Source organism: Manis javanica, chromosome 8 (genome assembly GCF_040802235.1).
Source record: "Manis javanica isolate MJ-LG chromosome 8, MJ_LKY, whole genome shotgun sequence".
Classification (NCBI taxonomy): Eukaryota; Metazoa; Chordata; class Mammalia; order Pholidota; family Manidae; genus Manis; species Manis javanica.
The window spans coordinates 25,937,087-25,964,381 of NC_133163.1; the positions used below are offsets into that span (position 1 = coordinate 25,937,087).

General features: G+C 40.9%; 1 protein-coding gene across 17 annotated transcripts in view; it reads right to left on the reverse strand.

The window, feature by feature from the left end:
• TTLL5 (tubulin tyrosine ligase like 5) overlaps positions 1 to 27,295 on the reverse strand; it is a 414,761-nt gene that overhangs the window by 180,194 nt on the left and 207,272 nt on the right. For 12 of the 17 annotated variants that reach the window (XM_073242099.1, XM_073242106.1, XM_037023549.2 and 9 more), the window contains 3 exons: positions 23,147 to 23,364; positions 6,647 to 6,729; positions 2,678 to 2,796 (listed from right to left, as the gene is read on the reverse strand). In XM_073242099.1, coding sequence (XP_073098200.1) covers positions 2,678 to 2,796; positions 6,647 to 6,729; positions 23,147 to 23,364 — 420 coding nt within the window. The remainder of the gene's footprint in view (positions 1 to 2,677; positions 2,797 to 6,646; positions 6,730 to 23,146; positions 23,365 to 27,295) is intronic. The other 5 variants (XM_073242102.1, XM_073242103.1, XM_073242104.1 and 2 more) reach the window with 2 other exon arrangements.

A 27,295-nucleotide genomic window follows, 5' to 3' on the forward strand; every position in this document is an offset into this window, starting at 1 on the left:
CAAATTGATTCAGATGCTTTCCTGGCTCCCTGTACCGCAAATTAAAAGTATTCTTCCTACTGATCCTTGTCCTAAGAAAGCACATGGTGGGTATGGTGTGGGGAAGTCAGTGCAGCCACAGGAGGAAATGACAGCGAGGCTTGGCTGGAAGATGATTATACTCCAGGTCCCAGAGAGGGGCACACGACATGCCACACATGATCACAGGGGAAAACACCAGTGTGATCAGGAGACAGAAGACAGGAGCGAGAGGAAAGGCTAGGCCAGAGCTTTATTCAGGGTTTTCTTGAGGAAGGCAAGGCAGGGCAGGGTAAATGATGTAGGACTGGTTAGTTCTAATTCTGGTGGCTCTGTGGTATATAGTGGTAGCCTCTAGGTGCCTTGTATCTGGTCCTGGAGTGAGTCAGGGCATGGGAAATGTTGGATACTTAGAGGTAGTTGGGGATATAAACTTGGGATTGGTTGGTTTTCTATGAAAGGCAGGCTCACGGGCAAGTTGCTATTATCTTTAGGAATAACCCAGCCCTGGGAGGGGCGGTTCTTAAGGCCTCCAGATGCCAAAGCATCAAGAATACAGAAAATACACTTAGTGGGTCCTATGATGAATAGATGCTAAATAGATTATAGAGAATCTAAGAAGACATGGAACAATGTTATATATTTAAATATGGTCCTTTCCTGGGGCAGCATATTGGCGGTGAAGGTTTTTAGTCCCCAGTATTTTCAGTGCAGCTCCCTCGTTCATTGGTATGGACCACTGATGTTTTCTCAGTCTCATATAACATGTGTGTATGCAAACTCATCTCACATCCTCTAATCTAACCTGACTGCCTAAACCTACATATGAAGCGGTTTTAGGACTCTTACAACTGGTGATGACTGTGGTTGAAGGCACCGCTGTCCAGGCAGTGATTCCCCCCACACTGTATCCACAACAGGAAGAAAGCATGCATCCAGGTAATGGGTTGTGGACTCTGGGGTTCTGCCGCCTCACTTTATAAACTACCTGAATCCCCTGCTCATGGAGAGGCAGCTCACTGCCAGCTGCCAGCTGTCAGGCTGCCCGGTCTGCCTCTGGAGCTTTCCACAGCTTTGCTACACTGGCGGGAGGTTAGATTTTGAGAGCCTCTGACCCGCTCTCAGAATCGTCGGAGCGCATACACACCTGGAATGTGGTCTCACCATGTCAGCTAATCACAAAGCACGGCATTGCGCATCCCGGGCTAATGTGCAGCTCAGGCTCAATGGGGCTGTGTTTGCAACAAAGATTTAAGTGTTGAGAGATGGGCTCTTTCCCAGAGCTTCTCGGCTGATGATCCTATTTTGCCATGTAATGTTCTGGGTGGATTGTAAAGAATACTAATGAAATAGGTTCAAGGAAAGTGATATTACAACTGTGGCTGGTCCAAGTCTCACAGTCTGGAAATGGATGGACATTAGTTCTCTTTGGCAGACCGTCAGTTTGGTTTGGAGCTTGATGTCACATTTATTCTTTTGGCTGCCAGTCTCCTGTAGGAAATATTGACCTTTTTACTTCAATTTTCTCTATTTTATTAGTTGTTCATCATTGGATAGGCTGCTTAGTATCAGAATTCAAGGACCACTGGCTATGTATCCCTAACAGAACTCTGGTGGGTTCCAGTTTCTCTGGTGCATTTTGGTAGATGACCAAGCCATGGATTTCGTGTTCCCTTCTCTCTTCTCATTCCTTGCTGTAAAGAGTTTAAATGGGCTGGGGAAAGATATTTGAAGCTTTCTGATCCAACATAAATGAATCCTGTGGTGGGTAAATAATTTTCCTCCCTCCTTTGCTCTCCTGGGGTATTTTGATGAATAATGCTTCTCAAATAAGTTTATAAATATTCCCTTAGGGGTAAGAAGAGTATTAAGCTCCTAGCAGGTGTGCCACTAATGCTTTAGTGTATAGGGTAGAGCAAACAGGAATCATCAAAAGTTGCGGTTTCATAGAATTTTTCTGGAAAACTTTGAAGGCCATAGCTGGGAACAAAACACTGTGGGTCAGTGCTGGTGAAGTGTGGGTACAGCCTCAGAAGATAAAATCAGGCCAGTCCTTCAATGTAGGAGCTTTTTTTTGGATGGGTGGTAGATGGGACTTAACAGTTTGTTTTGCTTTCAATTCTAGCATATGCTTATCTTAACTCAGGAAAAACCATGATTAATCAGCCTCACTTGTTCCCTCCCTGTCTTCCATTGTCTGAAAGTCCAGTTCACCAACTACCCAACTCTTGTTTTAAGAGCTTTCTTTTGTAAGAAATATCTTTAACAATATTCATTCCCTTTAGAGGTTAATGTAAATTTGACCTTCAAATATCATGTTCTCCAATATAGTCTGTTACACTTTATCTGTAATAACTTAATTATGGCTTTCGTCTATTTCTTTGATTGGCCTCGATGTCCCCATATTTTTAAACAAAAGCCTCCATGATAATAAGGAAATTTTTTACCGCCATAGCGCCACCTACTGGCAGGCCATTACAGAAGCAAGCTAGTGGTAGCTTAACTTGGACCACAGTTTTGGAAAGTCCTTTGGAGCTTTGGTTTTTATAAGATGACAATTTCTTTGTCATTTTGAGAAACTATCACTTCTCCTGATAGCTATTAAGTCTCCTGCTGTTACATAAATTCAGCAAGTTATAATTAAAAAATATGCTCTTACTCTTACTGTTACCTTAACCGACTTTGATTTTCTCTGTCCTATAACTGTAGCAAGGGCTCCAGATTGTGTGGGCAAGGGTTTGGATCTGGCGAAAATGACTCGGGGAGCTTCCAAAGATCCTGAAAAATGTAAAAAAGAATCCCTACTTAACACTTTATTTGATCTTGGCTGAAAGGACAATAGGTCAAATGAAAAACTAAGTTTTAGGGGATCATCATTCTCCCAGATGCTGATGCCCCATTTCCTGCTAAACACGAAATCCATGCTCTCACTTCTGCTTTCTAATGGTGTAAAAGTGGGTAATCAACCCAAATTCTTATCCCCTGGCTCTAGGGAGAGACCATTTTGAGACCAATGAAGTGCATAAGACACTAGGGCAAGCATCTAAAGAGCTTTATTTATTTTTATTATTAATCTATTATTACTACAGATCCATCCGGGATCTCTAACAGCTGTATATAATGCATGGTGAAAAGAATGAGAATCTGACAGTGAAAATAGGTCATTCCATTGAGAGCTGCCAGGCAAATGATATCACTTTTTTTTTTAACTAAAAAGTTAAAGTGACTAGATTCTTGGGGTTTAAACTCCACTGGGTTTATTTTTTATTAAAATAAGTTCTCTTGTGTCACTGAGAGACAGTGAAGTGGGAGTGCAGAGTCACACTGATATGCTACTGCCCCATGCCCATGCAAAAAGCAGAAAGCTAAAGTGCGTTCCACTGGGGCCCTGAATAATATTTAACATGGGCATTGCTTCTTACTTCTTGTAAATGAAACCCAGTGTTGGTGTTCAAATGGTGGTGGGCCCTCCCACCAACTCTGGACCAATAAGATATTAAAAAAATAAATGTGGGTGGGGGTGGCTGGGTAGAGGTCGGGCTCCAGGACCAGAAAGGCTTAGGCAAAGCTAAGGAGCAAAGATGAGGGCAGCTGGTATGTCCTCAGACCCTCCACAAATGGTAGTTTGCACTATGGAATCAGCACAAGAGAAATGCCAGGTATCTAATCGGCTGCTCTCTGCTATTTTGGTTCACCATTACTACTTCAGAACGCAAGTAGAACATCACAGTTATAAAGAAGGATGGCCAAAGGCCCTTACTACAGCTTCGTTCTCAAATTTCCAAATTTGCTGACTCTACACTCTCCCTTCCATAGCAAACTCAGAATATATAGCCTGAGGTAGGGAAGTCAAGGAAGAGTAACATTCACGGAGCATTCCAAGCACTCTGCTAGGAGCTTTTACATCCATAGCCTCATTTCATGCTCATTATAAAAAGAATGTCACTAGGCCATCATCAGTGGGAAAAAACTGAGTTGTTTTTCAACAGTGCCCTGAGGCTGAACCACTATCTTATTCAGACTGCCTAATGAACAAAATCACATGGCTTTAAGGCAATATTCATGGACTCAATAATATCATGTTTAACCAACTGAGTTAACTGGAGCAGACAGGAGCTATATTCCTTTCAAAGTTAGTTTAGTAATTCCTATATAGGCACAAACCTCCCAACTCTCAGTGACTGAAAACTTTCTGATGCATGTGGATTGAAGAAAAATGTTTCTAATAGCAACCTTCTCCCTTTTATAGGACACCCTTCTGAACCCTTAGAACGACTCCTTTAAATCTATGTGTAATACAGGAAAACAGATGATTTGTAATTGAAACACCAAAGTGCCAGGTGGTTGTTTACTAGCTGTATAACTATCTACCAGGGTTACTGTTATACTGAAGGCAAAATGTTCATTGGGTAGTATGGAAAATGCCTAAGACTATATTATGCTCACCAGTGCTTAACATCAGAACACCAAGAAAGTCACAAATTCAAGAATAGAAACAAATTCAAGGCAGTCTAGAGGCCCAGAGTCATTTGGAGACAAAGGCAGTGAGTAGCAGTCTGTCTAATAAGGTCACGTTTATCTTAACATAGAAGCAGGAGAAAAAGATATCAGAAACCAGGGAAATGTACAAATTATTCTCTTTGCTCTGTGGTTTTATGCTGATACCAAATTCAGTGCAACTGTTAAAAAACCTTCTAAGTAACTTTGTTAGTAAACAGTAATTCATAATCGAGACACTGAAAAGGATGACCCGCCTGGCCCCTCAAATGTCCAGCTTCCTTGGCCAGACAACACACAGAGTTCAATTCCATGCTTAGTAAACGTCTGCAGCTTTGAAGAGTTGAAGGGGCTCTAACAGCTGTATCTTGTGGAAATCTTTCCAACTAGTGCAGTTTTCTTAGGCACTCACTTCTCTCGGTGAGTAACAGTTTATGTAGAAATTTTACTTCCTTAAAACTAACTACCATGTCACAGTGATTTCTTTTTTGGGGCGGGGATGTAGATATCCATCAAATACTTCCTGAATTCAGGTTCCAAGATTTTAAGCAGGGAACAGTATTTATGCTTTTAATCATATAGTACGACCTGACCTGGGTGTAGTTACAAAGCCTTTCTCTCTCTATTGCTTCCTTTAATCTTCACAGTGAGCTTATGAGATGCATGTAATCATCCCCATGATACAGGCCAACTAAACAGGCTTCTCAATGATTCTTCAATCATTTTAAGGTGTATAATGTTACACACACCCCTGCACCCCAACCTTAAAACTCCTTGATGGTTCCCTATTGCTCTCAGGACCAAGTTCCCTACACTCATAACCTGGCCCTGCTACCTCTACAGCCTTTTCTCTGACCACTCCCTGCTCATGCCCTAGTCCCAGCCACACTGACACGGCTCCCACGTAGTATGTTTTCACAGATACCCACCCCCCACCCCCCACCCCACCTTTGCACAAGGAGAGCTTCTCTTCCTGGAACTCTTTCACCCCATGCCTCTCCTCTCCTGGCTGACTTGTCAGCACTCAAACTTCAGCAGGGACGTTTCCTCCTCTAGGAAGCCTTCCTGGAGGGCTAAGGAGCCTGCGCCAAATACTGCCCTGTCATCCACCAGCTGTGAGGTTTTAAGATTGTTTCATGATCTGTCTGTGCCTTTATTTCATCAGCCATGCAACGGGGGAACACAGTTCCTAAATTACATGCCTGTTTTGTGAACAAATGACTTATTACCTGTAAAACACTCAGAACTATGCCTGACACAGAGTAAATGCCCAGCCAATGGTGGCTACCGTTACTCTGTGCATTCCCAGTACCTGACATTTACCCGCCGTGCAGCGTGCTCCCTGCTGACTCTTCTCTATTAGCCTGAGTCTGTCAGGTCACTGACGGCAGGGGCTGTCAAGGTCACCCTCTCTGTACCTCAGTGCCCAGCATGTTACTTTCTTCACAGTAGGTGCTCATAATTAGTATTTATTGCATTGAATCCAAGTGATTTTCTTTCATTTGTCTGATTAGTTATTAGCGGATTTTTGTGAATTATTATTCACAGCAAACTATCTCTGGACCAGTGTTGCCTGACTTATATATGGGTACCTACCTTGCAGGGCTTTAGGCCCTCAGGAGCTACTTGGCAGTTGCCTATTACATCAGCAGGGCAGGGAGCAGGTCAAAGACCAGGGCTCTAGCTCTGCATCCTGTACAATCTCCCACAGGCCCCTCAACTGTCTGAGCCTCTGTGTCTGCATGTGCAGGCAGGGTCCCCGTGCTCCACCTTAGGGGGTTGTGATGAGGATACAGTGAGAGATACTACTGGTGGAAACACCAGTCAAATGCAGGCTTTTGGATTTTTAGTTTAGTAAAATTTTTAATTCTAGTTTTGCTACATATCTGAGAGCATTCTGCCAGACTGGGAAATTCCATCTACCCCAAACTAGTTCCAGAAAACCATTTAATCCTAAAACTTCAGTATCATTTGAAAGAAGAATGTAACAAAGTACCTATCCGTGAATGCTTCAAAAGCTAGATGCTTCCTTCTTTGAAATGGAGCTCTCTTTGGGAGCAGAAGACAGAAATGTGCCAAGTCTGGCACCCTCCCTGCTGTGCTGCCCTAGGAAGAGCTGGTGCCCACTCACCTGTGGAGCTGGCGATGGGCACAAAGGCTGCGGAGTTAAGGCTGCTCTGGAGTCCATTCAGCTGTCCTTCTGCGGAGGACCCTCTGAAACACAAGCAGCTTGGTTAGATCTGCAGAGGGAAAGGTGAGGTCAAGTATGGGCCCTCCAGTGGCTCTGCCTTTATTCCTGATGTTCGCTTTCTTTCTTTTTTTTTTTTTAGGAGAGCAAGTGAGAGACTTTTATTTAGAGATAAAGCGAGAGGACAGAGCTCCTGGCTCAGGCCAGGAGGGGACAAGAGGGTCCCCCTTGTGTTCGCTTTCCTGTGGCTAATTCCTTTGTTCTGTCAAGACTGTTCAAATGCCATCTCATCAGAAAGGACTTCTATGACCAACCTATCCCCTTCTTCTGAAATACAGTTTTAAATTTACTGTCCATCTATCTCCATTGGAATGAAGCTCCCAGAAAACACCGGCTTTGTTCACTGCTGTGTCTCCAATGCCTGGCACCTCATAAGCACTTAACAAAGATTTGTGTATTGAATGAATAAACTAAGTTCCTGGTATTGAGTTGGATAAATCATAAAGACATTTTTTAAAAACCAAGTTTCATGTAGAATGGTGGTTCTCAACCAGAGGAGGGAGGAGAGACAGATTTTGCTCCGTATCCTGGCCCTTCCATGAGACACATTTGGTAATGTTGAGACATCTGTGGTTGTCACAACTGTGGTATCTGCCGGTGTCTAGTGGGTAGAGGCCGGGAATGATGCTAACACCTCCTACAGTGCACTGCAAAGTGCCCCCAAAGAATCTTACAGTCCAAGATGTCAATAGTGCCTAAGTTGAAAAACCATTATACAGAGGCACCTCCCCTCATGTCAACTTTGACAAGAGACTGGGCAGAGTATGTTAGATTCTTTGGGCACAGGTTCCCTAGACAAATGTCTTAGAAATTCTAGAAAGAGTTTGATGCCCTATGGAGCATGACAGATCTTCCTGGTACAGGCTCTTACAGCTTTGTAATTCTTTAATTGCATTTACCAGAATTATGATTATGAGGCTGTATAACTGGTTTCCTAACATGTCATCCTTGCTAGCATGTAAGCTCTATAAAGGCAGAGACTGTTTCAGTCTTACTCACTGCTGTATTCATGGTTCCTAATACTGCATTTTGATGAATTTTAATAAATATTCTTTTGAGGTAATCTGACCCATTGCCCCATAAATACACATACTTGTTGGGCTCATCTATCTTGATTTTAGTCGATGTGTGAAAATCCTACCTGGGAAGTTAGTTTTCATATGCTCACTTCTTTGTTTTTTTGCTGAACAGTATCTAATCCAACCTTTAGTACCATTCTCCCAGTACTGTGTTTATTCATTCATGCAAAAAATACTAGACATTTCCTGTGCTCAGTACTGGTGAGAAGGAAGACATTAGGCAAACACATAAGATACAAACTGTGTGATAAATGTTAAGGAGAAAAAGCACAGAGTATTATGAGAGAATGAAATGGGAACCAGCTTCAGATGGTGAGGAGGTTGGTCAAGATGGTTTTTCTGAGGAAACTGTATTTCAGCTGAGTTGTGAAGTTCTAAGAAGTAGGCAGTAGGCAAGTATAGGGAACAGGAAGGAGTTTTTGTGAGAAGAAATAGCATATACCATGATTCTGAGGCAGAAAGGGGCTGAGAATGCCCCAGGAGCCTTAAGAGACCAGCGAGGTATGGGCTGGAGGGTAGTCAGGCAGCATGTCCCAGTGTCCTTGAGAGGGATCACCTGAGGCTGCTTGTCAATCATTCAGCTTCCCAGGCTCTTCCCTTGGAGATTCTGATTCAGTGGGTCTGGCACGGGCTGAGAACTGAGGCTTTTCATAGGTCCTTCAGTGCACAGATGATTTCTATCATCAGAGAAGTCTGGAAAACACCCTGACTACCAGGTAAAGAGGAGGGGGGAATGAGAACTTGGAATGTCTGTGTCTTGCCAATGGGTTTCAGCCCCAGGCAAGTTCACTATGGATGACAGTGTGACCAAAGAAATGACAGTAGAACGTTCTTGGAGTGAAAGGGTTATACCCAACTTTATTCCCTCAGTGGCAGGTCAATCACTAGAATCCCGTCCACTCAGAGCGAGTCTGTGTGCAGCAAGCTGGTCTCTGCCTCTGGGCCTCTCTGCCCGCAGCCGTCCCAGTCTCTGTCCTCGGCGCCACCACCACTCCAACCTCTGCTCTCCTGCAGCCTTGCTGCCACGTCACTGTCACCCAGAGTGCTGGGCAGGGCTCTTAATCTAGAGTCAATAACAATGTATAGCCCACACGTGTGTAGTGAGCTAGCCAACCAGGGCCAAGTGAGAATCCTGGCCACGAGAACCTTCACTTTATCCACAGTCTGAGAGAGGCTTTGGTGCCCAGGTGGTCCCTTCATCCGATAGTGCTGTGCCCCTTGAGAGCACACCCCTGAAGTGACCCAAGGATCACATTGTCTTCTAGCCCTTCCTTTAGGAAGCTGCCATGGGGCCCTATCTGCATCTCTCTACTGTCATTTTGAGAACAGGGCAACCCTGGAGGCAAAAAGGATAGGAAGGAGGAGAGGGCTTCTCACTTTTCCCACAAGCCTAGGCTTTGCCCAGCTACCTGTGAAATGTTTATGCATTTTATTTTAGCCCTTTATGGACCAAAAAATCACCCAAAGCTTCTATAGGCTGATACTGACTCCACAGGTCCAAGTGAAAAATGGAAAGTTCTAGAGAGCTTAGGATGCCCACTTTCCTTTATGGACGTTAGAAACCCTTTGGGCTATTCACCTGCATTGGGCATAGCTGAGTCAAGAAAAGCCATGGGGCTGGTCTCAGTATCACAGAGGAAGCCCTTGAGTCTAAGCAGTAAAAAGGGAAGCAGGCGGGCACAATTTGGGAGGCGCTAGAAGAAAGAAAGGCACAGTGAACAGGGAGCTACCCTGCAGGGCGAGAAGAGTCCCAGGGAGTTTGGTGAGTTCCGGGCCTCCAAACTCCTCCCCTCCTCTCTGCAAGTCCTACCCCAGCCCCCACCCTTGTGCCGTGTTCCTGGGGCCACTTGCTCTTCCATCCTCCTCCCTGGCTCAGCTCCCATCACAGGCCTTGGGAGCCATGGGTGTTTCAGACTCTGAGCATCTCTAATGTTTCTACTGTTTCTAGCACGGGGTCTCCTTTTCCCCAGTGGTGGAGACATGTGTCCCCAGCCGTCCAAAGGGCAACTCAGTGAATTTTTCCATGGAACCTCTAGTATTCCAAAATGGTTTGGTCTATGGTATAACAACTTGAGGCACATCATGGGTAAATGTGCTTCTGTTTTGATAACATCATTTCGTGAGATAATAAATTCCAGCATCTGGACAACCCACTTATAAATGAGAAATTCTGAAATTCAGCTTGTCTAAGAGGGCCTGTCTAGAGCCTGTATGTTAATTTGCACTTGCTGATCTGCTTCTGCTGTGATTCTTAGCTGCTTTCCTGGAAGAACCTGCATTTTAGGAACTATTGACATGGTCAGGTATGTGTATGTTCCCTTGCGTCTAAGTCAGTTACTGTGCTTTCATATCACAATAACAAGACCAACCTTACAGCGTTGTTGAAGTAAGAGGGTGGATGTTAAACACTCTTAGCATGGGGTCTGCTTTTATATCAAGGGCTAAATAAACAACCATTTTTGGTATTATTTTTATTTAGAAATATTGATGATGTTGTATTCACTATCAGCCTACCTACATAGAGAAACATTAAATTGGATGACTCACTGACTCTAAAGCAGAATGGATTATTAGTGCTAAACTGTAGAAGAATGAGTGCAAGATATTCAGAACCTGGAAGTTACAGTTTGCTATTAAAGTCAAAAGGTAAATGGCAACATACAAGAAATCGTAGTCAAAGTTACTCTTAAACTTCTTTAGGAAGAGAGGTCTTATCTGAGATTAACAAACTCTCTCTTAATAAATCTAACATACACACTTTTTCCCACAGCATCAGAATGAATCACCGTTTCTTGAACCGTGCAGCAGATGAAGTAGTTGACTTATACAAAATATGGCCTTGAGCGTAAGAACAACACAGCACGGTGGAGATCCTCATGGGAAATGAGACTGACGTTCCTCCAATGCATCTCCCATTTCATCCTGAACAGAATATCAAATGAAATCGGCTGCTACTGACAGTGTACGTTCTCTTTTTCCCTGAATAGCTGAATGCACAATGTGTAAATGTGCATTTGGTGCAGCAGTGTTTCCTGTTGTTTTCTGATCACAGTACGTAAGGAATATGAAAGATGGCTAAGATGAACTCAGAAAAAACATGTAAGTACTAAGATTTCGCAGAGAGAAATACTGAAAGGATGGGGCAAGAAAGGCGCCGTGAACTTTATATTATACACATGTTACAGTTCAAACCAAGAAGAGGGTTAGATGTGACTATATGGTCCCATAGTGTTCCTGAACTGCTCTTAGAAATGCTGCAAGTTCTAGCAGATGGGAAAGTGCCAGATGTAGTCAAAGACTGAGAATTATAAGTTTACTACAATCTCAGCTGTGATAATGGGCTTAGTTCAGCCCCTTCTCTGCAGATGAACTGTCCGCCTATAATTATTTAAAGATGCCAAAGGGCAGGCTTCTTGATTAACTAAGCCACTACAGAACTGAAATAAAATACGTGTCCATGTATAACAGCCATAAAGAACTAGAATTCCACTAATAGTGACATGTTGTTTTCGACTAAGGAAGGATCTTCCCTTGCGACGTGCTCATAGCTAGTACCTGAAGAGTCCTTAAATATTAAGTGTACCCTTCCTAACCCAGAATTCCTATCTACTCCTTGTCTCTTCCACTGTCCTGAAGTCCAGGAAAGAGCCCGACATGGGCACTATTCCTGCTCTGAGTAAGGGGGAACAGCTCTTCTGGGACTTTTGAAGTTGTTGTTCAATAATGTGTTACAAACAAATAATATCTCTGTAAGTGGACACATTGCCTAAATTTATTATTTTGAAAGATTTCTTATAGTGTGAATCTCTACTTAGGGAATACAAGCTCATCAAATAGCTGGCTAGGAATTCCACTGACATCCGGACCACACCATAGCCAGCCTGTATAACACACATTCACCAGTCTAGGAGGATCAGAATGTGGAACATCTCCTTTATCCATTTTGTTGGGAAGGCTTCTGACATGCTTTTTCATGGGTCTTTATTTCCTTTATTTGTGGTTTCCTCTGTGGTCTTCTCCCCCATTATTTTGATCAGTGGAAACTTTTCTGAAAGTAATATCCTTTCTTTAAGATCTGTTTTGTTCATTACTTCACAAGGTTTGGTGTTATATTGTTTTCTCCTCGGGTTCTTTTCAAGGCTTCCCACACCTTAAACACAGAGGTACTAGTTTTCTGTTTTAAGGATTTAGTAAAAGTTTTCCTTGGATTCATGCCACCACATCACCTTTCTGTGTAGGAGGAAGGCCTCACAAAAGGAAAATGCTCCAGATTTTACAGGAGGAGTAGAGCTAGAAATGCTGACCTTCTCAGAGCAGTGGCAAACAGACCTGGTGGCATTTGTGAAGGTCCTGAACAGAAACACCCCAAACTTGATCATTATGATAAACCACTTGTGACAATCAACCTCTTTCTATTCCCAATGGAGAGAAGAAATCCCACGATGCAAGTTAGGTTGCATTCCCCACAAAGATCTGAACTCCCCCCCAAAAAGAACATGTATTCTGACTTTTCTCAGCAACGTTTACTCACATATTAAATATCTTAGAACTTTCCTTAGGATGCACCTATGTGCACACAGGTGTGTGTGCCTCTCCCTGTTATCAATTAGCCCAGACATTATATATGCATCTCACAAACAGAAACTCACACGCTAATCCTTAGCAAATAACAATTAGGACATTATTAATTTGGGTCTGCTTCCAAAACCAATTCAAGGAACATTTAAGGAAGTCAATTTTGTACAGTAGGGTGCATAGGGCTCCATTTTATAAATATACTACACACTACCTAATCTACCATATTTGTCGTTACTTTCCTTTTTATTCTTAGTATTATTTATGTGGGTATTTTCTCTTCTTTTATTAGTCTTTCCAGAGATGATCCTCCCTATTGTTTGTTGTCAACTGGATTCATTCCTTCACCAGGTATTTAATAAACTCCTACCATCCTGTCAGACACTGTTTAAGGCACTGTTCTTTCATGGTCTCCCACATGCCATGTTGTCCTAGGCAATTTCTGTATTTTTATTATGTTATTTTGATCTTGATTAATTTATTATCTTCATAGCTTTTCAAGTTAAATGATAGACTCACTCATTTTCAATCTTTCCTGTCTTTTTAATAAATGTCTTTGAGATGGTAAATTTACTCTTGAGTGCTATCTCGCAAATTTGGCATGTAGTATTTTTCACAGCCATTCAATTAGAAATATTTTATGATTTTCATTATGACTACCTCTTTAACACATGAGTACATATACTCTATTTTTTAAAATTTCCAAACACGTAGGCCTTTTAAAGGTTATTTTTGTTATTTCTAATTTAAGTGTATTTATTGTAAAGAGTGTGACCTGTTTGCTATTTTTTGAAATGTGTGGGGCCTTCATTTATGACATAATATGTGATGAATTTCTGTAAATGTTGCATGTATAATTGAAAAGCATGTATATTTTCCATTTTGGGTGCAGGATTCTACTCATAGCTATTAACGTTTTTCAGATTGTGATTTGTGACTCATAAAAGGGTTGTAAGATCAATTTAGGGAATACAACCAACATTTTAAAAAGAATAATAAATATAAAAGCCATTTATTAAAGCAAAGTTATTCTGCATTTCAAATATTCAAAATCCTCAGAAATTTTTGTTTGAGTTATCTATCAGTTACTGATAGAAGTATATTTAAATAAATTGCCCACTATGATAGATACTCTATCAAAATCTCCCTATAATTGTCAGCTTTTCATTTTTATATATTTTGAACTTAAGTTAATTGCACATATATTTTTCTTTATCCTTATTAATGTATTTTCCTTAATTCTACTTAATCTATTGCTATACAAACTTTCTATTAAATAGTATTTCATGGTTTATCTGTTTTGAATCCTTTACCTTGTGAGATTTTACTTTCGCTATGTGTCTTTTAAGCAAACTATAACTGAATGTTTTAAAAACTGAAATTTTATGACTTATCTTTTAATAGAAGAGTATAACTGTTAACACCTATTGTGATTACTCACATATTTGGATTTATTTCTACTATGATAGTGTTTTTTTCCATTTACTATCTTTTTCCTTTGTTTTTTTTTTCTGCCTTCCACTTGATTCATAAAGTTTTTACATTCCCTCCTTCTCCCCTCTGTTGATTTGAAAGATATAGACTGCATGCCAATTATTTAGCTATTTTTTTCTAAGAAAGTGTAAAGCCATTCAGTATTTTTGTCTTGCCCTTAGAACTTGACCCAGACCTATCATACATTCAATATCCCTGAATCCGGTCTGTTGTCTTAAACATGTTTTATTTTTTCAAAGAAGTTGAACATAATTGAAGAAAGTGAATAAAAGAGGTAATAGGAACAGTGAGAAAAAAAGTCCAACAATTATTTTTATAGTCACTAACAGTTTTTCAACAGTTTATAAATTTTTTTTACCTAATTGTTTCACGTTATCCAACCCTTCGTGTTCACTTTTGCCCTACAGAGTCTTTGCCCTAGAGTTCTTCCAGTGAAGGCCATGGGTGGTATGTTCTCAGACTTCTGAGTCTCTCAAATTACTTCTGTTTTGCCTTCTTTCTTGAATGAAGTTCAGTTCATTTTGTATAAAATTCTAGACCAAAATCTCAAAATGTACTTAACCTTAACATATGGAAGTTATTAGCTCTTGTCTTCTGCCACCTGTTATTGCTGAAGAGAAGACTCCTAGTCTGCGTCCTTTGTGAGTTTTCTCTCAGATAGTATATAAGACTTCCCTTTATGCTTAATGTTCTGCAATTTCACTATGACAAGTCTACAGGTGCAGTTATTTTGGTACATGGGATGAATTTTTTAACAGACTCATTTCTTTCTCAATTCCAGAAAATCTTCAGTTACTATTTTTTAAGGTATTGCTTGTCCACCTCGTCCTCAGGTCTCTCTTCTGATATTCCTATCAGAGACACATGTTATGGTCCACAAGATACTCCTATTAAATAGATACATGACCTAACACATCTGACTGTTCAAAAATATTAATTTCATCTGTAAGGCGTTCATGTTCCAGTTGCTGACTTGTTGGCAATCTTCCTTAGTATTAAATTTATTCATGTAGTTTGGAATTTTGGTTTTCAGGCTTATTTTGAATAGGACTCATTTCCCTCCTTGTCCTTCCACTTGCTCTCCCCATCCTGTCTGAAGATTTTACAGTTGCCTCCACCCAGTCCCCCGACCCCAGTCCAGAGCCAGACTTCACAGTGGTATTTCGGTGCCATACTCAGTGATATTTAGAAATGCAGGTGTGTTCTGCATCATACACAGTTGCAAGGGCATGCCATTACTGTCCTGACTCTGTAGGCCCATCGGGTCATATAACATGAAGCCCCAGGCAGTGGATTCATATAGTTTTATCAGTTTCCCATTAGGAGATACTGCATTCTGTAGCTCAGGGTTTTTCAACTGTGGTACTATTGACATCTGGGCCTGAATAATTCTTTGTTGTGGGAACTGTCCTGTGTATTTAGTAGAATCCCTAGACTCTAACTCACTAGATGCCAATAGGCCCTCTTGACCCCACTCCGCCACCTAGTCACGACGGCCAAAAATGCCTCCAGATGTTGCCAAATGTCCTCTAGAAGGCCACATTGTCCTCAGTTGAAAGATCACTGTTTTATTTTTAATTAATGAGCCTGGCTTTGGTCTTTCCTCTTGGGTAGGGTACTTTCAGGCCCCAAGATGCCACAGGAGCTGAAACAACTCCAGGCTGCCCCTGCCTGCTTCCAAAATGGAGTTCAGAAAGTTTGTTGTTTCAGCATCATTCACTGGTTCTCACTTATTTCTGTACATTTTCGGGCCAAGGAGATGTTCTCTTGTTTGAAGCTCAGCTATGTCCTCCTCTAAGTTTTTTCTTAATCTAGCACTGCTATGTGTTTGAAGTAGAGAGGGAATTTTAAGAGTGAACTTACAGAGCCAACTTGACTGGAAGTCAATAGGTCCAAATCTAATCTTTTGTTTTGTTTGAAACTAAGCCTTTGCCTTCAATAGTCATTAGAGTTATTAACATTCAGGAAATCAGAAAGTGTTTGAATTTCCATAGTCTTGCTAGCTACAGCCAAATCACTGTCATGAGTATCCGCTTACTAACAACAAAAATGCAATTTCTTTTAACAGGGAACAGCAGCAGGAGCAATTACACCAACCAGCCTGCACTGGACACTTAACTCATCAGGGAAACACACGACCTCGTTAATTCTAAGAGCAGCTCCACGATGGAGGTTATTTCTTACAGATAAGGAAATCTTACAGGTATCCCTAAATAACAGTCAATTAAGTGAAGGAGCCAGGATTGAAATCTAATTTGAAATCTTAGCTCTTACCAAATGTGCTCTACTGCCTCCGATATACACACAGTATAAGTGTGGATAAAATGAGAGTTCCTGTGGCCAGGATTCTCACCTGGCTGTGGTTGACTAGCTCACTGCACACCTGTGGGCAATACATGGCTGTTGATTCTATATAAAGAGCTCCACCCAGTGCTCTGGGTGCAACATGGTGGCATGGCTGCAAGGCTGCAGGAGAGCAGAGGCTGGAGTGGTGGCAGCACCGAGGACAGAGGCTCAGAGGACGGCTGTGTGGGATTGTGCAGAGAGGCCCAAGGACAGCTGTGCGGGACAGCTGTGTGGACAGAGGGGCCTAGAGGCCGGCTATGCAGGCAGAGGGGCCCAGAGGCAGAGACCAGCTTGCTGCATGCAGATTCGCTGTGAGGGAATGGGATTTTAGTGACTGACCTGCCACTGTGAGAATAGAGTTGGGTATAACCCTTTCACCCCAAGAACGTTTTGCTGTCATTTTCTTTGGCCACATTGAATCCATAGCGAACTTGCCCGGGGCTGAAACCCACTGGCAAGACAATAAGTAATTACTGATGAGATCATTGTTGGTGATCCTTGACACATACACCTTGATGCAAAATACTATGTTATCAGCCCACCTCTTCCATCACCATTTCTGACAACTCATCATGAATATGAGCTCCGTCAGGTCCTGGAGGAAGAATTACTCTCTCCTCTTTCAAAAACAAACTTCCTGAAAGCCCGGCTTGTGTCCATCTTGTCCACTAGGGTTATCACTAATACCTAGGGGAATGCAGAGCAAAATGGACAGTCTGTATATAGTCCCTATAAGACAAAGTATGTGTCCCTAAGAGACTTATGGAAAGCAGAACACAGGAAAAATGGAAAAACTAGACAGAGGTAGAGGGTAGGGTCAGCTGAGCAGTTGAGGAGGAGCAGGTGGTAAAGCAGCAGCATCAAGGTGATAAATGAAAACCCCATCTTGAATGAAGGGCAGATGTAGATTCAAAAGGGCTAAGGGCTCTGTGCAGAGGGGATGACATGTGCATGTGGGAACAATGAATGGAAGCACATGTATGGAGCAGGCTGTGCAAGGGGGTAGTGTAGAGGAAGCTGGATATGGGACAGAGGACATACTACAGAAGGCTTTAATGTCTACTTCAACTTGCAGGCACTTACAAGCCTCCAAAGATTTCAGAAAAAAGTTGAAAGAACTGTTATAGACATGACATTTAAAAATTGCTTCCTAGGCCTACTCATGTATCAATATTTCTTTAAGAGCCAATTTGGATAGTTTTAAAAAAGAATTACACATATCAATTTATTTGAAATGTAGACAAAGATGTATTCAAAGGTAAATTCACAATCTTAGTTATTTTCATTATTCAATATAGAAAGAGTGAAAAGAAAAATTAACCAAGGTACAAATGGCAGATTGGCTTCAGCTGATACACTGGTTTCAGCTGATTACCCAGTGTTGTGCTGAAAACAATTATGAGTATGAGGACTTCTCTGAGCTCAGCAGAAAAGTGCTTTGATAGATTAGTAGTATCTACCATGGTTAGGGAAGATGACAAAAATGGTGACTATGCACACCACATATTTGTTATACTTCAATTAAGCTTTCTTCTCTTGATGTTAGAAAAGGGTCAATAAAACAAAACTAAGAAAAACAGACCAAAGGAAATTAAGAAGAAAAGCAATATAAACTTAACAGCAATAAAATCAGCAACTTTTGGTTAGGTATGGTTACTAGTACCCAGTTCTCTGACTGATGTCTTTGTCCCTGCCCAAGGCAAACCCTAATCTAATGCCATCACTGAGATCCAATTGCTGAGGGCTGGTAGAAGAAAGCGTCTAAGGGACCTTTAGAAAGACTCTTTGGCCTTTACTTCTGCCTAACCCCAGGCCCTGCCCCTCAGGGTGAGAAGGCATTGCCTGGTGTACTTCAGATCTCCCACTAATTTCCCAGGCTTCACTCTCATAGGACAGCAGGATAGACAAGCCCTAGATGCTGTTGTTCTCCAGTCCAATCCTTCTTGTGCTACATCGAACAGAAAGTCCCTCAGTACGAAACTGACAATAAATCTTTTGAGTATTTCATTGGCCATTTAAGTATAAAACTGGTGTGGAAAGGGAGGGGAGGGAGTTCCTAAGTGCTAACACTGCATTTTCCCAAAGGCAATATTTTAGGATGATTATAATTTGTCATTGCCATACAGACTGATTTGAATGGCTTGGTTGTAGGAAGGGGGGTTGGCTTTGAAATCAGTGATATACTGGGAAGAGTCTGGAATTAACACAGTAGGTGATTTTTAAAGCCAGCTTTGGGTTCGCCACTGACCATTTGTGTGCCTTGCAGCTCTGCACTATATGCCTCCAGTCCTTTATCCACCAGCACTAAAAGTCTCTAAGTATGTGGGGAAAATGGAAGTTCCTTTGGCCAGGATCCTCACCTAACCCTAAACTACTTGATGATGTAATTGGCCTGCTGCTAGGCTAATGTTACCACAGCCACTGGCAATGAGCTATTATTGACTGAGTCACATATAAAGAGCTCCGCCCGGTGCTCTGGGAAGAGGCAGAGAGGGAGGTGGATCACAGACCTGCAGATTGCTGGATGCAGATGTGATCCTAGTGCTCGACCTACTGCTGTGATAATAAAGTCAGGTATAAACCCTTTTACTCCAAGAACGTTCCATTATCATTCCTTGGCCTCACTGAATCCATAGTGAACCAGCCCGGGGCTGAAACCCTCAGGTGAGACAATTGTATATTTTGGAAATACATAATTCAGAGAATCCTGTATTTAAGGATGGCTATGCCACAGAGTCAATCAGACTTTTTGAAACTACACATAATAAAAGATGAAAAGCTGACAGAAGATGGTTAACCTATAATATGACATCTTCCTTGCTCATATTACGAACCTACTTTTGGACCATTATATCTCCCAATCACTTTGACTCATGTGAATGACTCATATGTTAAAAAAATGTAGCATATAATATATATATATTATGTATATATTTTTTAACCTGATCCTTATTTTTATATTTTTCTGGCATTATTCTCTGAGCATCTTTCATCATATTGCTGACATCACTAAAGGTTCAGGTCATATTAGTTGGTGTTTGGTTTGACGATGTACCCGGACTCTAGACTGCTTTCCTCCCTCCTAATGTCTAGCAGCCTTAGCAAACACCACTGTCCTGGGTGCTGACACAGAACAGCAGTTACCTTTGATTTTCATTGAGGTCACCCTGAGGCAGAATATTCTAAAACCTGGGTAAGGAATGGTAATCCCAGCTATTAAAAAAAAAAGACTCCAGTTTAAGTCTGGTTTTTCTTACAGTTTTCTTTCTTCAGAGAAGTCCCAAGGTATAACAGCTTTGGCCCAGCCCTACCAAATTCATTCCTAGTCTGTGAGTTTTGCCTATGTCTCTAGCAAACTTTAACCTCCTCAGGTTTCTTTCTCTGTATTTCCTGGAGAGTATGATTCTGGCTCTGAAGAAAGGTCATTTACAAGGAAGAGACAGTTCATATGCATGTAGTTGTTCATAGGCTGTCATCTCAGGTCAGCTGAGTAGCTGGAAGAAATACCACAAATAATTTTGAAAGGAGGATCTGAACTGGGTACTAAATTATCAAGTGTTGCAGACACTAGAGAGGAAAATCAAGAAAGACTATTGGCACTATGGAAAAGGTAAAAAAAATTCTAAATCATTCTCTTCAAATGAGATTTTGCTAAAGAAAATATAAGTATATGAATTTGAGAACCATAACAAAGAACTGCTCAGCCAAAAGATGAGGAAAAATGGCTATAAAGCCATCAGGATTGAAAAACAAATGTGCTCATAAAAAAGCTTTCAATGCAAGAGACAGACAACAAGTTATTTTGGTTAATTACTCAGTGGGGACAGTGGTTTTTGTTTTATAGATGGGAACGTGAAACCTTTAGAGGGAAAGTGACTTGAATATCATCATGAAGAAACAGAACCCCACTGTACTGATTCTCAACTCCCTCTGCACCGAATCCAAATGACTTCCATCTTCTATGTTCTATTGTTCTCTAAACTCAACCCTCTAGGATGTGGAAACTTTGATGCTCTTGGAAACTGTTTCTATATTTGTCCAATGCCAACTTCTGTGCTTGGAGAAGTTTGAAGTTCAACCCAAAACACAGGGCTTGGCACAGTCAAAAGCTCATTACAACTTATTAGCTGTGGTTCTTGGGGGCAGCTATGGCATTCCTGTGTGACTCAGTATCACCAGTCATAACTGAGGGTTTCTGATTACTCTGAACTGAAACATAATGAAGGCTGCAACAAGCTCCAAGCAAATGAAGCAACACATTTTACAGGAAGAAAGTAAAAAAAATCACAAGAAAATTCCTTGAAATGCCATCTTAGTATGTTAACCTAAGTATACTAGAGTATAATGCCTAACACTTATTCAGCATATATCATGTACTAGGCACTAGATTTGTGCTTGACATTCATTAATTCATTTATTTCTCTTAATAACCCATGAGGCAGATAGTATTATCTCTGTTTTAAATAGGAAACTAAGTCACATAGAAGTAACTTGTTATGCTGACTAGGAACACAAATAACTTTAGAACAATAAGAATATATTGACTGATACTCTGGATTATGATTTCAGGAACTATAAAAGGTTTCTCTAGATTAAAAATAATCTCATTAATCCAAATAAAATATGTAGTTTAATTCACAGTAACAGACCAATGGGAGTTTCTTATTATGGTATATTCTTGGTACAAATGAATCATGGCAATCAAACATGTTAACGATGGGGAAAACTGGGTGTGTTTATGTGTACTACCTTTACAAGTTTTCTGTAAATCTAAAATTATTCTAAAATAAAAAGGCTTAAAAAAAATTTGACCTCGATACTTCATGGAGGGAACTTTTCATTGAGTTAGTGCCCATCAAAACAATTCTATTTTTTTCCCTAATATTCTGAAGAATATGGAAAACAGTGGGGCCCTCCCAACACTGTACATTTTATATGTAAGTGAGAGAATGTGAAGGTCTCCATTAGTGGTAACTTATATAGCTGCAGAGACTTGTGCTAGAGTTTTAAGGGCAAATTGGAAACTATTTCCTGGAACAATGCCTCACAGCATGCCTTTTGATACTTGGATTATATTTCTTGAATTCTGAATAAATCTTGCTTTCCCCCACCCCTTCTGTGCATTTTTGGTGCTGAGCTGTTTCCGGTTTTCCCACACTCCTGCCTGTCAGAGAGAAGAAACCACAAAAATGCAGCAAAGCAAAGTTTGCCCATAATGCCACAATTTCATCTCAGAAGGCTGAAGAGTTCTGCCAGCAGTGAGTTCAGAGCAGTGAGTGGTGTTTTCAAATGCCCAGCCCTGCTGCCTGCTGACAGAGCCCACCTCTTTGCCAGAAGACCAGCTAGTCACACAGGCCACCACAGGCCATCTCAAGGCATTGGCAATGGTCCACAAAGAAGGAGCAAAATGGAAAAATTCAACACTCACATCCGACTCACTGATTTCCTACAAAACCATGGGTTCTTGACGTTGTGAAGTAGGATGCTCATCATGGTGACTAAGGCTTACTGAGTTCTTACATGTCATGGTAGGTCTTGTTCTATGTACTTTACATGTATTAATTCAGCTAATATTCATAAACTGTCCTATGAAGTTATACTCTTTACAACGCATCACAAACAAGGAAACTAAGGCCAAGAGATTAAGTAACTTGTAATTTGCCAAGGGTCTCAAGTGAGTAAAGTGTGGAATAGACGATCTGGCTCCAGAGATTGCACCCTTAAAGATTCAACTCTACTCATTCCAGGGTGAGGGGTCATAGAGCTTCTTTCTTATTGTGCTATTGGCCTTCAACTAATAGCTTTCTACTGCCCTTCCCTACTGCTCCAGAGCATTCTATAAGGTTATTACAATGTCAATTATTCCTAGAACAGTGGTTAGCAGGCACTGAATAAATATTTGTTGAATAAATGAATAATGGTAGCAATATAATTAAAACAGTCACAAGGGATTGTTTTCAACCCAAATCCAGAATTTGATTCACCATCTAAGGGGGAAAAATAGTAACTGCTTTTTCTATGTCCAAGGATTCTTTCTTACAGCTAAAATTGATTTTGTGAAGGACAAATGAATGAGGAGCCTTAATGAAAGCAAGAGAAATACACAAATCTCCTCTAGGTGTTTATCCAGCAGGGAATGTCTGCCTCTTCCAGGCATCTTCGAAAAGTACCCCAATTTTAAACGGAGAAGGGCTGCTAGAAACAACACTTTAACAATCTATTTCTGGCTCACGAGCTAAAAAAATGGCTGGAGTGAAAGATGGGACCTAAAAAATTTGATTCAGGCAAGGAAATGTCTTTTTGAGGTAAAAAGGTAGACAAAAGATATTAGAAATATTGCTGCTACACAGAGCCTGCTGACTAAAGTCACCTAAGTTAATCGCATGATGAAATTTCACTCCTATGTCTTCCTGTTCAAAAGCCTCAAAGTGAACAAGGTGTGTGTGTAAATTTATAGGAAATGGAAAAGATCTGACTCTGTAGAAAGACCAAGAGAAGACTACATCTAGGAGGAAGTTTCTCCAGGCCTGAGGTCCAGCACTGCTGCCTGCGCACCGTCTGACTGTAGCTCTTGCCGGAGGCTGTAAGAGTCACTCAGCAGTGCCCTGAACCCTGCCAGCGGTAGCTCTTGTCACAGTCCCTGGAGAACCTAAAAGGGCAGTATCTGCCCCTCCCAAAGGGTACAGCCCAAACACTGGCATGTTTCAGTAGCTTCCCAGTGATGTGAATTTGTCGCCAGGGCTGAGTCCCAGAGTTAGCCTTTATTCCCCGTCAGGTGGTGGTATTTACAGCACTCAGTACAAATCATCTCAAAGCCTCCATAAATAAAGAGTACTATTAGCACAGAGTTGATGTAATTCAGAAGAACAGAAGACTGTTGAAAACTTACTTGGAAGCCCTCTGGGATGCTGCATTTCTGAGGACTTGTTTGTGATTGGATGGGGGTTTGGGGACGAGGGAGGAGGAAGAACTCGGAGGTGGCACCACTTTTTGTGGTAGAGTGCTTGGCTTCTGGCCACTAGCTGTGGCACTTGTAGGTTTGCAAGCTGCACCATTATTCATTGTCCATAAACTGGAGTTAGGTAGTGTCTGGCTGCCAAGAATTGCCTGCCAGAAAAAGAAAAAAAAAAAATCAATGGAGATGCCCTTCACGACCCATTTGCTGCAAGTGTCTGGTTTGTAATCCTGAAGTGGGGCAAAGGGAAACTGTTAAAGTAATTTTTAATGAAAAAATTCTCCAATAATGTCAGTTCACGTCTAGATTCTGAGAAGGGAGATTTCTTGAAGCAGAGAGTTGAGATGGTCTTGTTCAAAGTACACTGGCCTAGGAATCAGGGCATCTTGCTGCTATGTGCCACTTCATACACCTGAATTAGAAAAGCACTGGTCTCTGGTCTTACGTTTCCTTCATCATTAAATTCAACAAATATTTAATGAATGTCTCTTACTGGGTGTCAAGTACTAGAAATATAGGGCAGAACAAAAGTGACTTGAGGCTTGACTCAATTCCAGCCTACTCACAGAGCTCAGAACTCCTCTTAGGTTTGCACATTTGAGAAAAGGGAAAAAGCCAGTGTGGCCAGGGCACAGGAGCAAAGGGAGAGTAGAGAGAGGGGACTAGGATGCAGGGCCTCGCGGGCGGCTTGGGGAACTCTGGTGTGGTAACAACTGGCTGACCTAAAAATTTACACAAGACTTTATGTCTGAAAACACTTTCAAGGTAAAATTATCACATGAATACTAGTTACCATATGAATGAATACAACATCAATACAAGGGAAGTTTTGCATGGAGGGTAAGCTCACAAATAATAACCTAAAAATTGTCATCTAAACATCACAAAAACTAACATATATCTATATTAGGACGTAAAATACAATTTCCTCAAGTAGATGCTTAAAAAATTCTTACAACTCATTTACCTCATTAAAAGTATTTTTCTGTGTAACAAACTTTGTTATTGATCCTTCAATACTATTACCACTGCTTTTAATATGTATGCATTTAAAAAGCTTTAAATGTGAAATGCATTAAGACAAAAATAACATAATTGACAAAAGACATAGGTCTTTCTATTAAAAGGATTTCTGATGACTGATTTCTATCTATAGACACTGCATTAAAATGGACATAGGAGAAAGAGCATTTCCTCATGGCAAGATCTAAAGGAGTATGATCAGATGCTCTTAGGAAACATTCACCTTCCAGACAGACTTCACTAGTTTTATTTTTGTCCTTTATGAATTTTATTTTTTAAGATATGAAAGGCAAGCTGGGTAGATTTAGTAAAATGTTACCAGCCCTTCTATACTCGTGCCCTGGAATGTCACATTTCAGGGAAATGTATCCAGAGGTCTTAGGCTAGGCAGATAAATGGGTGGGGACTCAGGCATCCTGTGAATTAAATACATGTGTGACTGAGAGGCCTGGCAAAGAAAAAATGGACTTCAGAGGTAGCAGATCAGAACATGTTCAAATGGACTAATCCAACTGAGAGGTCCTCATCTTCGCAAACCACCCAAGGCGGAAACAAAAGCTGTTCACTTGTCTCCATCTCTGACCTAAAGAAGGAGAACAAAGGAAGACCCAAGCTCGCGGGCAAAGCCAGGAGGGTGGCACTGTGGAGTGTGTACATGCGGGGAGGGCTTCAGATGGTCTGAGAGACTCCAGGAGCCCCAAATCAGCCTCAGCAAGCCTTCTGAGGACAGGTAACCAGAGGGGACAGCAAGAAGCCAGGCTTGTGGAACTGGCTCAAAAACAAACTCATTCCTTTCAAGCACTATTTCCATATCTGAGGGTCTCTAAATCCATGGGAGAGACTCAACTGGCAGTAAGGAGGGAGGCAGGGAAGAGCCACCCTAGGCTTCTATGTTCACCACTGCATCCCAACAAGTGAGCTTAGACTGAAGAGTGCCTGGAAGGTGCCTCACTCAGAGTGGGATGCAGACAAAAAAATCACACTGAGGGCTCAAGAGTTCTACATTGGCCATCCAGAAACAGGCTCACTGGATGAGTAGTAGAGGAGGAAAAACCATCGTCAGTAATGAGCTCCTGGAAATAAAAAACATTCTTTACTGGGTTAGATTTTTCATGCTGTGAAGAAACTGCCATCAGAAAGAACATCTATTCAATACATGTTGCTGTGGTGACTACCATATTTTCAAAGTCACTGAGGTCTTTTTGGTTGTTAAATCTTCCTGGGACATCTAAATACAAAGATGAATAAAAAGAGCAAGATCAGAACAGTGAGTTTAGTAAGCTCTTATTTGTGTAAAAAAAGAAAACACGCACACACATATATACACCAACATGCATGTGCATGCACACATACACACACACACAAACATACATGCAATATTGGTATCTGCACAGAGCAATTCTGAAGGAGATACAAAAAGCTGGTACCCTCCATAGTGAAGAATTGGTTAGCTAGGGGTCAGGGGAGAAGGGAACTAATTTTTTACTGTTTATTTGTATCTTTTTTAATTTTTATCATCTATATATAGTTATTTATTATGAAAATAGAATATTAAAAAGTCAAAAGAAAGCCAAGTTCTAATAAGATTTAAGCAGGTAACAAACTGACTCTGATTAACAAGTCCAAGTATCCAATGAGGGCCAAGTCCCAATCAGCTGGTTAAAGGACTCCCCATCAGAGAAGGTTGAATTGGCTGTTACAACACTTACTATGGCTAGAAAACCAAATTAGGTTATTAAGGAAAAGGCAGAGACTCAGGTTAAGTGGAAGAGAGCATGGTTTGCAGTCAAATGTGTCTGGGCTCAAATGTAGGCTCTGTCACTTATAAACTGGGTGACCTTTTCAAGTCACTTAACCAATCTGACCTGTAGCTTCCTCAGAAGCAATTATAACCACTTTGCTGGATTACTGGGGATTAAATGAAGATCACACATGTAAATCTAGCCCAGGCATTCAATAAAGGTTTCCTGAAATAAATCAAAGGACCAGGCACACAGTAGACATTCAACAAATTTGCTCCATTCCTTCCCAAACCTCTACCTCAGTTTATTGAGGAACCAAGGGATGGGATGACATGCCTATCAGTAATGATTTGTGAATGGCAGCTGGTTATGCGTTTTTCAACATTTTTCTAGTATTATGATAATGCTCACTAGCTGCAAAAGCAAACTCTTAAAATGAAAACATATGTTATGTTCCCCAGATCATATTTACTCAATTCTCTTTGGCAAAAAGAATCTTTTCCTCTTCTGAATGCTTATAAAAATTTATTTGTATGCGTCTTATCACATTTAGTACATTCTACCTTGTATTATAGCCACTTCTGTATTTTTTCCCCATTCTGGACAGTACAGACTGGAAATGGCTGTATTTACATCTGATAAATTTAGATTTCACTCACAGTGCCAGGTAGAATGCCTTGTGCAGAAAACATGCTTAATAAACATTTACTCCATGAATGGAAAAACAAAACTCACATACCAAGTCACTTTTTTTTTTTTTAGCAACAACTAAATTCTTCTACAAGAAATAGGTAAGTTTGTGTTGACATAGATATACAATCTTGTAATAGGACCAATTCTCTTTCCTTTGAATAATACCTGGTGTGTTATTTGTGTTCAACTCATTCTCAGCCTCCAAATATAAGCAAGGGCTCTGGAGATCCCAAACAAAACAAAATTCATCTTCCTAAATGCAGATTTTGTGGCAGGAACTTAGACACTGATGTTCCATGGTAATAAGATCAATGTTTATCTCAAACAAAATAAATTAAATTAAAAGAATTTATTGTTTAGGACACTGTAATTTGCCTGGTTATTAAGACTTCTCCCTGTCTTCCTAGTACAACTACACTGATTTTGTTGGGGTAATATGTAATTTGGGAAAGCCTACCTTTAGATTTCTGATTATATGGGGGAAATAAAATCTCCAACTTGTTAAAGCAATGGGGGAGGGGGATTCTGTTACATGCAGCCAAATGGAATCCTAAATGAGCTGAGCTATAATTCTCAATCTACCAGTAAAGCTCATTTAAGCCTCCACATATTATAAATGTATTTA